Source organism: Lathamus discolor, chromosome 1, assembly GCF_037157495.1.
Source record: "Lathamus discolor isolate bLatDis1 chromosome 1, bLatDis1.hap1, whole genome shotgun sequence".
Lineage (NCBI taxonomy): Eukaryota > Metazoa > Chordata > Aves > Psittaciformes > Psittacidae > Lathamus > Lathamus discolor.
This window is the reverse complement of record NC_088884.1, coordinates 149,976,808-149,988,288: the sequence shown is the minus strand read 5'-3', so window position 1 is coordinate 149,988,288 and position 11,481 is coordinate 149,976,808. Positions and strand designations below refer to the sequence as shown.

The following is an 11,481-nucleotide window of genomic DNA, read 5'->3' as shown; positions in this document are numbered from 1 at the left end:
CTAATGCAGAGCAGATGCTTAGTTTTTACATGGTTAAAAATAGATGAGATTTATCCCATCAAAGCTCTTACAACAAATATGCACAATTGGGGTAGGTAGCTACCATGGTAGAGGTACACTGTCACAGAGGCTGTAAGTACTCTTGTCTTTAATTGAATGTAAAAAGGCCACTCACAGAAGCCACAGTAGCTGTTTGGATGGAAAAATCACTAGAATTTGGGCTTGATTTAAAGGTGAGTGGCAGAGAAGCTGACCGCTTACAAAAAAAACCCAACAAAAAAACAACTCAATGAGTTCCTACACACTTTGTAGAAATAGGCAGCTGCTTATAGGAGAGACTCAGCACAGCGTTGCTTCCACCCTTGCAAGAGCCTGAGAACACCCCAGGTAGAGGACAGCTTCTGTTGAGGCTTGCACATAACTGAGTGGCAGGCGTAGGACATGAACACAAAGGGAGGCCGGATGCTACCAGCTCTGCAGCTCACAAAGCTAGTGCTTACAAGGACTGCGCCATGAAGCAACTCGCTATTCAGAGAGGAACCATTACTCGGCCAGCAACATTTACTCAGCATGTGATCATCACAGGGCCTTGGTCTGCACTCTTTATTTATTACCGCTTGTAAGACAGACGGCTGCAGTTGTTGAAACAGATGCCAATATAATGAGAAATTCTGGTGCACAAAGCCATAATACAGCAAAAATAACTGTTTATTAATTGTTCTATGCTGCAAATGTATTTTCGTCTCTACCCTGCAAGATGGCATGGATACCCAAACACACACACTCACATAGGTCACAGTCACATCAGAGATCACTGCAGATGTCAAACCAATGTTTTGCTTCCTTTATATTCTATACGTGTATGACAAACACACACAGATTTAACAAACAAGAACTGTTACGCTGGGTCAGACCAGAGGTCCACCGGCCGAATGGAAAGCAGTCATCCTGCCTTTGACAGTGGCCACTAATGGATGCCTAGAGAAAAGCACAATAGGTCAAACCTATAATGGCACTTCGCCAATGTATTCCCAACAGCCGTGTAGCCATTCTCTCTACAGCTTTCCCACAGCACAAAAGGAGCTCGCTTATGTTGGTCTGCTCAGGGATACCTACATCTACAGCTGTTACATCTACAGTTGTCACACCATTTAATGAATTTTTGGCACGAAAAGTTCCCAAGAGCTGTTTCCAATGGGTGGAAAGGGTAGAACCCCACGTTTAACACTGTTTGCCCAGGAAATGCCTCAAAAGGCACCACCGCGCCGCCAGAGCTCTGGGGGACCCACAAGCGCGGGACGAGGTTCGATGGCAGCACCCGGGCAGAGAGCACAGGGTGACCGACCCTCCCTGCTACCAGGGGACCAGGAGCCCCGGAGCCGGGCCGGGCCCCGGCGCTGCACTCCCGCCACAGAGGCACGGGCGGCCGGGCCGCTGTCACCCGCGGCGGACCAGCCCTGAGGGGGCACGAGCCCCGCGCGGCCGGACGACCACTGAGGGACCGGCGCCAGGGGAGGGCGGGGCGCGGGGCGGGGCGCGGGGCGCGGGGCGAGGGGCGGGGCGGGGGGCGAGGGGCGGGGCGGGGGGCGAGGGGCGGGGTGGGGCGGGGGGCGGGGGGCGGGGCGGGGCGGGGGGCGGCACTCCCCACCCCTTCCTTCTCGTGCCGCCGCGCTCGCGCCCCACCTCCTCTCGCCTTCCCCCCTCCCCTCGGCCCGCCCGTGGCGCGCGGCCTTGCGTCAATGCAAATGAGCGGCGAGAGAGACGAGGGGGCGGGGCGCCGCTGCCCTGCCTGGGCGAGCGCCTGCTGGGGGGGCAGCCCGGGGCGCCAGCCGTGGCGGCCTCGCTCTTCACCCCGCGTTCTGTTTGCGGACGCAAAAAGCCGGGCGCGCCCGCCTTTCGTCGCGAACGAAATAAAATCCCTTGATTTCAGGTACCGAGGCTAGATACGCCGCCGCAGCCCAGCAGGCCTCCAGGGCGTTTCTAAAAGGCTGTCACTTTCCCCCCCACACACACAAGTGGTAGCGGCAAGCCCGCCGGTGAGGCGCCGTGCGCGGTGCGTTGGTCACCGCAAGCGCCCCCGCACCCCGGAGCGGGCATTGGAGCTGGGCTCCGGGGGTGATGCATTATTCATGAGGGGGCGGAGCCGCCAGCTCATTACCGAGGTCGACCGTGCGCGCGGGGAGGTGGGGCAGTGATGTCACTGTGACGAATGTTCCGACGTTCTTAAGGGCCGTGCAGCCGGCTCCAGCCCGGCAGTGGGGGCGGGGGAGGTGGCTGGCGGAGGGCGGAGCTTAGCTGAGGGAGCCGGGTCGCTGCCGTGTGGGTGCCGGCGGCCTCGCCGATTCCTCCCGAGCTCGGGTTCCCCGCTTCCCCCTCCGTTACGGGGTAGCGGCTGAGGGGCGGGCGGAAGAGTTACGGGGGACTGGGGGCAGGTCGGCCGGGTGTTTGTGACGAGCTAGCGGGTTGCTGTGGGTGCGACGGCAGGCGAGAAGGGCCGCACGGAGGGGATCCCGCCGAGCTAGAGACTTTTCTCCTATAAAAAAAACACTGATAAAAATAGAACTATTTATTATCAAAAAACTCCGGCATTGTTAAAACCAGTGCAGCGGAGTCATGGCAAGAAAGAGGGCTTTATTCCAGAGAGTGGCTATTCCGCGGGTTATATAGAGGTTCGAGATAGGCTGGTGTTGGAAGCCCCGCGCCCCCAGATCACTGACAATTATCTTTGTCTCTTCAAACTCCCGGGGTAGGGGTTCGCCAGGGGAGCTCCCTCCAGTGCATGGGGGATCGCAGCCCCGGGCTCCCACAGACGGCGACCTCCGGCAGTAACCCACTGTCGAGTGTAGGAGGTGCTGGCACCGCCGGGCCCTTCCCTTGCCAGGCAGCGGCGGCCGCCTCTTGTTCCTCCTCCTCCTGTCCCTTCTCACCCGTTGTAACCGGTTCCTCCGGCAGCGGCGGCGTGTCCGGTGGGTCGCCGCCGCCCTCTCTGCTCCCCTCGGCGGCCGCCGCTGCGCATCACCAGAACATGCAGGATGAGCTGCTCCTGGGGGTGACACAGCAGCAGCCGGGCAGCGAGAGGCTGGGCAGCAACCCCGCATCAGGACACCCCCCTCTCGGCCACCCCTCCTCTGACTTTAAACCCAGTCTCAGCCCCCACCAGGATTTAAACAAGCAGCAACCGCAGCAGCAACAGCCGCCGCCTCCTCAGCTGAGCCAGAAGAGGAAAGAGTTTAAGCAGCAGCCGCTCAGCAGCCCAGCCCAGCTCGGCAGCAGCCACCCCCTGAATAACCACCACCCCCCAGACTATCATCACCACCCCCCTCAGCAGCAGCAGCAGCAGTTCAGCCACCCCACTGACAAGTACCAGCAGCAGGAGCACAGGCAACAGCAGCAGCTCCAGCTCCTCAGCGCTCACCCCCCGGAGCCGCCGCGGACGGGCGACTTCCCGCACCACCGGCCCCTCAGCCCCGCCGAGCGCAAGGGCGGCGCGGACAGAGGGGGTTCCGAGCTGCTCGCCCCTTCCTGCCCGGGGGGATCGGTGTCCGCGGACCCCAATGTGGGGGTGGCCGCCGCCTCCTGCGTGAATCCGCCTCCGTCTCCTCCTCATCTGCAGGCGAGAGCCAAGCTGCCCCCCATGGAGTCCCCCCCGAACAGCCACTTGCTGGGCAGCCCCGGGAACCTCCTGCCCGGCGGGCTAGGCTCTGGCTTCAGCAGCCTGCAGAGCCCGGAGATCCCCAGCCCCCATCACCAGAGCGGGGGCGGCTCCTCCTCGGCGGCTTCCCCTCCTCCTCCGCCGCTGCCCGGCTTCGGCACCCCCTGGTCGGTGCAGACCTCGTCGCCGCCTCCGCAGCAGACGCAGCAGCCTCCGGTCTCCAGCGGCGGCGGCGGGCAGATCAGCGCGATGCCGCCCCCGAGCCCGGAATCCGAGACCAGCTTCTACCCGGGGATCCCGTCATCCATCAACCCCGCTTTCTTCCAGAGCTTCTCGCCGGTGTCTCCTCACAACCCCTGCGCCGGGCCCTTCAGCAGCCCCTTCTCGGCCGCCGCCCCCCCGCCGCCGCCGCAGATGAATTTACCTCAGCAGCAGCAGCAGCAACAACAACAGCAGAACCGGAGATCCCCTGTGAGCCCCCAGCTCCAGCACCAACACCAGGCGGCCGCGGCCGCCGCCGCCTTCCTGCAGCAGAGAAACTCCTACAACCACCACCAGGTACCGGGCGGCGGAGGGAGACCAGGGCAGCCGCGGCGAGCCCGAACGAAGGGGAGCCCCGGGGAGGGGAGGAGGACGTGGGGACGTGAGCCGGGGGGGGCTCTGCTCCCCGCGTTTCCCTGGCAGCGGGAGCCGAGAGCTTTCTCCGTCCCCGCTGCCGGCGCTGGGTGAGGCTGCGCGGCGGTGACAGCCCGGCGAGACCGCGGAGGCAGGGTGGGGCCGGGCCCGGCCCGGCCCGGCCGCTGTCGTTCCGCCGCGCTCGGCGGGCCGGGAACCGCCGGTGGCTGGTCCGGGGACACGTGCAGCCCCGGCCCCGTGCGGGGCCAGGCTGGACGCGGCCGTAGCGGTCGGGCCGGGAGGGTGTTGCCAGCGGCCCGCCTCGCGCCCGGCCGGTGCTCCGCGGTCGTTCCGGGTGGCAGGTGGCGGGGCTGCCGCTTCAGCCGCCTCCTCTGGGCTGTGGCCGCCCTCCTCGGTGCGCCGCCGACTACCCGGGGACGTCGTTTATTTTCGGGATCAGAGGAGGCGGTTTCCCCTCATAAAAGAGGATAAACGCTCATTTTCTTGTCAAGGGGTTTCGCCGTGAAAGCATCCCCATTGCCCTCCCCCCCCCCCCCCCCGCAGTCGCCTGCAGGCAGCGCGGTGTCCTCGGAACAATGCGCCTGACAGCCCCCCGGCGCCGAGCGGTGCCTCCTCCTGGGAAGCCCCTTCCCCAGGCTCAGACCTGCCCTCGCACCCCGTCGGCGTGCTCGGCCGGGCGGGCACCGAAAGCAGGTTCAAAAGGAAAACTTGTCAACGTTGTTGCTTTTTCAGGGGTTTCGCCCGAAATTACTTGGTTTTGTATCCAGAGACAGCTCTGTTTCGTGTTACCGTAGTTCTGCTACCTATTTTAGTCAAGCGGCATAATGATCCCGTGTTAAAATGGGAGTTTGCGTTGCTTCCTGGAACAAAATACTAATTGTAAGAAGTTGCAGGAAAGCAGATTCATGTTAATGTTACCTGCTAGTGCATAATAGCCACATCTCGCTCCGATCACCTGCTCTGTTATGAAAGGCTGAAGTTACACAGGCCTCATCTTAATTTTTCTTTCATTATAATATTAAATCCTGACAGTTTTAATCTGTAGAGCTGGATTTGGAAAGCATTTCTGTCAGGATTGGAATCTCACAGTAAGTGTGCCGGTCCAAGAACTAATTTGGATGCTTCGTGGTTAAGAGCTAGTTGTCCTTAACATCTATCATAATCCTCTTCAAACAAATTCCAAAGCAATTTTCTGACAGTGAGGTGTACAGGAATTTTCTCTCAGTTATGAGTTGTAGGTAAACTTAAAACAGTGCCATGGCAGCATAGCTAGCAATATTAGAGGCTTGTTAACATTTGGCATTATCTCTTCAGGTTTGTTTCACAATAGAATGCCTGCCTCTCCCAAAATTCCAACCAAAGTATTAAAATTTTACAACATAATTATCTATAATTATATAGAATGGGATGTTTTCCTGATTACTTGACCAAAAATGACTTTAGCTGGGGGTTTTGTTTGGTTTGTTTTTGGGGGGAGGAATTGTTATAATTTTGTCTTACTGTTTTCAGAAAGTTTTTTCTTTCTAATATATAACATACTGACATGCTTTACATTTCTAAGTTATTAGAGTTACAAGCTGAGGGTTGCTTGCAGCTAAGCTTAAAGTACTGCGCTTTGACCTCACAGAATAGCTAAATATAGAACATTTCCCCCCCCCTCCCCCCCACATTTCTTGTTTGAGAAAAAGCCCTTCCAAGAACAGTCAGATTGGAAAATGTTTAAGATAAATACTATTCCTCACTGTCAATCAGGCTCAGTGGGTCCACCTCTTGGTAGTATGACAACAACTATAGGTCACTTTTTAGCACAAGCTGTGGCTTAGCAATAAAAATTTACAGTCCTGTAAAAATCTTCCCTCAAAATAGTGCTTCCATTTTCATACCGAGAAATACAGTGCAGTTTAGATACAGAAATGCTTCGTACTGTGTCCCTGCCCATGGCGGGGGGGATGGAACTTAGATGATCTTAAGGTTTTTTCCAACTCTAACTATTCTGGGGGGGATCACTCAAAACCCTGCAAAATTCCACAGGTAGTCCCATTCATTACTCCAGAAATACTTGAGCAGCAGGTTCAGAATAATGTGTTTTCGTGTGTAAGTGTTAAGACGGCTCCTTCAAACAGATTCTCTGTACAATAATCAGTGCTCTTCCTGCTCTTATATGGTAATACTGAGATGATACTCAAAATACTGGGGGGGGGGGGGTTGGAATATCAACCTGCCATCTGAATTTTAATTTTTAAATTTCTACTCGCTGTAGTGAAGTGCTGCTACTCTCTGTTAGTAGCAGAATAATAATTACTATTTTAAGAATTATTTTAATTGACCTTTTTTCAATTCTTGTGTTATTTTTGCAGAAATTTCACCATTTAATACCATGTAATACCATGTGATGTATAAGAAAATGGTCTCTTGGTGTTTTGTAACATGGTTTTACACCCTAGAATTGTTCTACTGCATAGCTTTAAAGAATGCTACCAATTATAAGATGACAATCTAAATGGATTGCACAAGCACTGTGGTGTTTTTTGGGGTGGGTGTATGGAGGAGTGGAAATGAAAAATTCTTTATGATGTTGTTTTCTTCCTTGCCTCAGTAATTAATTTACATGTTATCAAGAAATAGTGGTTTATAGAAATCTCTGTGCATTGGTTATTTGGTGGTTGGTTGTTTTGGGTTTTGGTTGTTGTTGGGTTTTGGTTTTTTGTTGGTTTTTTTTTTTTTTTCAAATAAAGTGACATTTCAAGTATTTTCAAGTAATACAGATGAATCTTTGTTTTTAGCCTCTTCTGAAGCAGTCGCCCTGGAGCAATCAGAGCAGTGGCTGGAGCACAGGAAATATATCCTGGGGAGGAATGCATGGCAGAGACCATCGTAGAACTGGAAACATGGGAATTCCAGGAACTATGAACCAGATCTCTCCTTTGAAGAAGCCCTTTTCTGGTAATGTCATAGCTCCTCCTAAATTTACTCGCTCCACTCCATCACTGACACCAAAATCGTGGATTGAAGATAATGTTTTCCGAACTGACAACAACAGTAATACTCTCCTTCCTTTGCAGGTAAGGTTGGTATGTAGCTGCTCATAGTCTTTGTTCATTTTAAAGGAAAATTAAACAGTCATTGTAGCCCTGATAGCTGGTTTGAAAATTGTGTATTTCTGTATTATTTGTAGTGCTAAATTGCAACTAACCCCAGTATTTTCAGAGTATTCAGCAGTATGTGATTCTCACAGTTAATTAAGAATGTTGACTGTCAAAAAAGACAGAAACTGGAGCTGCTGATGAGCAATAGATACAACAAAATATGTTTAATCCAGCAAGTGTTTTCTGCCTATAGTAGCACTCGTATTCTTATCCATCTAAAACTCGGACTTTTTGTTCACTTGTGCTCGTACATAAGTTTCCTTACTTTTGTAGGTGGCGCTGAGTCTTTGTCACATTCATCTTTTACTGGTGTTTTAGGCTGACATTTGCATATTAGTGAGATTTTTATTCCATTCTAACAACTTTTGTGTTAATGTTTTGGCTATAAGCCCTATGGTTTAGAAGTGTCAAACAGGAGGAGTGTGTCTTATAACTAAAGGGTTCACCTCCTGAATTTTGTCAGTGACATCTCATGTGACTTGAAGCAAGTACACTGGCTCCAGCCTCAGATACCTCTTGGTAAAATGTTATTTTTACCATTCCTTCCTAAATTCATTTAGTCGTAACATTTCTTGTTAGTGGAGACCTTTATTATTTTGGATCCCAATCTCAGTTGCCATTTGAACAATTTTTAGTTTTGTTTTCTCTCTCACAGTGAACCACTGTATTCCAGCAAAAGTAAAAAAATATTATAATGCAGAGAAAATAAAGAGAACATTTCTTTCTCTCCATAAAAGGCTAATATAATATAGTTGGGTTTTTTGTTAGGTTTCACACACAGTCACCTGGAGTTTCATTTGTTGTAACTGTTGCCATATTTGAGTAAAAACAGCTCTATTTGCATCATTTAGCAAGCTAATCCTCATGTAGCTGTAACAGTGGTAAAAGGGTGTTCCCTGGGACCAAATTTCTCACCAGAGTTCCTATTTTTCTTACCATTTTGCTAGTGGACTTCTTTTTGGCATAAGAGGCCATGTCCTCACTCTGTCCAGGTGAGCTCTGATGCTTGCAGTATTACGAAGGCTAATGGTGACTTTCAGACATACCTAAATTCTGTGCCAGGTGTATGCACTGGACCTGAAAATTTACAAAGGTATTTGCCTGTACTGTGAAAATCTGTTTCATTAAGTAGCCTTGCTAGCTGGGATATCATAGTTGAATACTTTTTGTGTGGATGGAATGATGGGGGGGAAAAAAGGTGACATTCTTTATATGTTAAACCTGATCTGTTAAGGAAAATGGATTACAGATAGGTAATGATCTGTGGTGGAGGGCTTTGAGGATAGTTGAAACACTGACATGTCTCCTGAACAGCAACAGATTAGAAATACTAATGCCATCATATGTTCAAACTGCAGTGACATATGTATTGGTATTCATATGCAACTAAGCACAAGTTGTGAACGTATTTACTCATTCAGTATGCCTTACAAGTCAGGATGACTATTGCTTTAAACTTTCAGAAGCTTTTACAGTGGTCATCTAATATAGATGAACTAATTTTGTGTCTAAACAAAAGCCTTGTGCATGCAAACTGGAAATCATTTCTATGTAGTAAGGTAGGAAAAAATCTTGCTTATTATAATAAATTACATCAATGTTTCTGTTTGAGGATTGGGGACTTTTAGTTTTGTGAAGAGACAGTGTCAAAGTGAGAAGGTGGGCACACATAATTGTTGGTTTTGCCTGTGAGCACCAGCACCACTGATTAGACAGACCTGTTTGGCTATATTTATGTTATAGAACTATATGTACTTAAATCTCCTTTATATGTATAAAGTCATAGTTGCAGAACAGAGTAAAACCAATCCTCTTTGAAAAGGTGCAGTGTTATCTGTTGCTATTCTAGAAATGCTTGATGTTTCCTTTGATCCCTTTGCTGCACTGAAATAGTGTTCTTATTTTTCGGTGATTATGCTATTGTTATATAGTTAATTCCTTACGATAACTGTTACATTTTGCACATCATAATGAAAAAGTTAAACAGAGCTCGAAGCTCTCATGCTTATTTTCATCAGGACTTGTGCTGGCAATTGCGATGCTGTCAAACACCCATCTTGCTAATTTGTACTGTGCTTGTCTCCTTCCATAAAAGGCTGAGGTATTTAGATTGAGGAGTCTTAAAGATACAGTAGCAATTTCAGAAGATAGTAAAAAATAGCAGTAATTAAATTTTATGCCATTTGGAAAGTCTCTCACAAAAGCTTTTGCGTATGTAGAAGTCACCTATTTCTTCCAAGCTTCCACAAAGCGAACGCATCTTAGCAGGCATGTTGAATGCATACTGCATCATTCACAGTATTGCAGAATACTTTCCCACATGATCATGCATCTTTGTTTTAACTGTAGTAGTCATTTGGTATGTCAGGGGACAAAGCACCTCTCCTCTAAACTTTAGCTAGCTCAAGCTTAGCAAATGAAATATGGTTAGAAAAGCCAGTGTCCTCACTGACTAACTTTCTGTAGATTATTTAAAACATGGTAGCAGAACATTAAAATCTTACCTTAATTTTTGCTAAGTCCAAAAAGCATCGAGTAGTGTCAGATGCTCATCCACTTCCTTTAAAACATGTACCTGATGCAAACAAGATAAACCACAAGAGGAATCATATTCAAATTCAGTGTTTTTCCCTTCTATGAAACTTTTTTATTCTTTGGTATTTGCATTGATGGATGGTCCCCAGTATAGAACTGATGTAAATTCTGATGAAAATAATGTTTCTTGGTGTTAGGCTAATATACCAGCGGCAATGAATGTCATTACTGATAGCTAAGTAATTATGTGTATTGCTTAAAGGGATGAAACCAGATTTTCTGTACTTCATAGTTAAAAGTGAAATATATCCCACATGAAGTTAAACTCAGTTGCCACATTAGCTACAGCAGTCTCTCAGGGGAATTTTCTGAAGTTCAGAAGTTCTTGTTTTGTTTATAAATAAAAGTAGTCAAACATCATGGGAACACTGATTGAAATGTGAGCAAATTAAGCCAATAGCCAAGTTTTTCTTTTGTGACTCACTGTAAGAAGCTTTTTGCTTTTCCTTAGGTTTTTAACATAGCATGAGCTACATGAAGAAAAGTTCTTTCATAGCCAAAATGAGGTGTACACTGATTGCACTGTTATAGGTACTTCACATATGAAATGGGTTGTTGCCTTGCACCGGAATCATTAAAGAACAATTAGAAATCTTGCCAGGTATTCACACCATCTAACTTAAGCATTTAATTGAGAAGCCTATTTCTCTCTCCTTAGAATCTAGGCTCCTTATTTAGATAATCTAATTCTCTAGAAGAACATACCTGCCACCACTGACCTTATATAGCCCCTTGGATTCCTGTTTAGGCACTTATGTTGCATGTCAAGAAGTTAGACAATATGAATACCCTTATTCTCTGCTCTAAAACTAAAAAAGAAAAAAAAAATAGGCTGCAAGAGCTACAGATGAGTTTCTAACACCACATACTGTTTTCACCCCACAAAAAAAAGCCTGCAAGCATTTCCGTGTCCAAAATGCAAGAGCAGAAATCAGCGTGAATTCATGTATTTCATTTACATTCCTTGTATGAGGAAAGTAATTAACCATTTCTAGATCTTTTTATTTTAAAAATTGCAATGCCTGCTACCTTGTTTTGATTGCAAGCTTAGTATTTCTTACTACCTTGCAAGTTAAGATTATTAAAACCTATTGAAACAGTTTAATAATACACTTCAGTGCTTAACTGTTTTTATTCTGGTGAAAACACGGCTTTCTATGAGTTTAGTTTAGTGTCTCTGAAGTTGAGGAAATACACTTCACGTCTGGGTGTTTTTCACCTTGATTTGTCCTTCCTGTTTGTTCAAACAGTGCATGCAGTGTTCATGGTCCTAAAAGCTGAGCTCTGTTATTTTCTGTTTAATACAGCTCTCCAGGTGGGGATTTGTATGGTAAGGTACCATCTCTCAAAAATGCCGATTAGTTTTGGTTTTTTTTTTTTTTAATTTATTTTTCAAATGTTCTGAAGTTTTCAAAGAAAAAAATGTTGCAAAATGAGTTTTAACAACAGGTG

The 11,481-nt window shown here is 48.3% G+C and overlaps 1 protein-coding gene and 1 long non-coding RNA gene across 5 annotated transcripts in view; one reads left to right on the top strand and one right to left on the bottom strand.

The window, feature by feature from the left end:
- Positions 1-2,237: 2,237 nt before the first annotated feature.
- Positions 2,238-11,481, top strand: part of CPEB2 (cytoplasmic polyadenylation element binding protein 2) — a 54,666-nt gene continuing 45,422 nt past the window's right edge. For 3 of the 4 annotated variants that reach the window (XM_065659165.1, XM_065659149.1, XM_065659156.1), the window contains exons 1-2: positions 2,239-4,210; positions 7,072-7,350. In XM_065659165.1, the coding sequence (XP_065515237.1) occupies positions 2,780-4,210; positions 7,072-7,350 (1,710 nt within the window). In that variant the 5' untranslated portion in view covers positions 2,239-2,779. Of the gene's footprint in view, positions 4,211-7,071; positions 7,351-11,481 lie in introns of all 4 variants that reach the window. The other variant, XM_065659141.1, reaches the window with a different exon arrangement.
- Positions 2,612-4,818, bottom strand: LOC136003498 (uncharacterized). Its single transcript, XR_010608112.1, has 2 exons — positions 3,416-4,818; positions 2,612-3,043 (listed from the first exon to the last, which is right to left on the bottom strand). It is a non-coding gene; the product is annotated as an uncharacterized LOC136003498 (long non-coding RNA).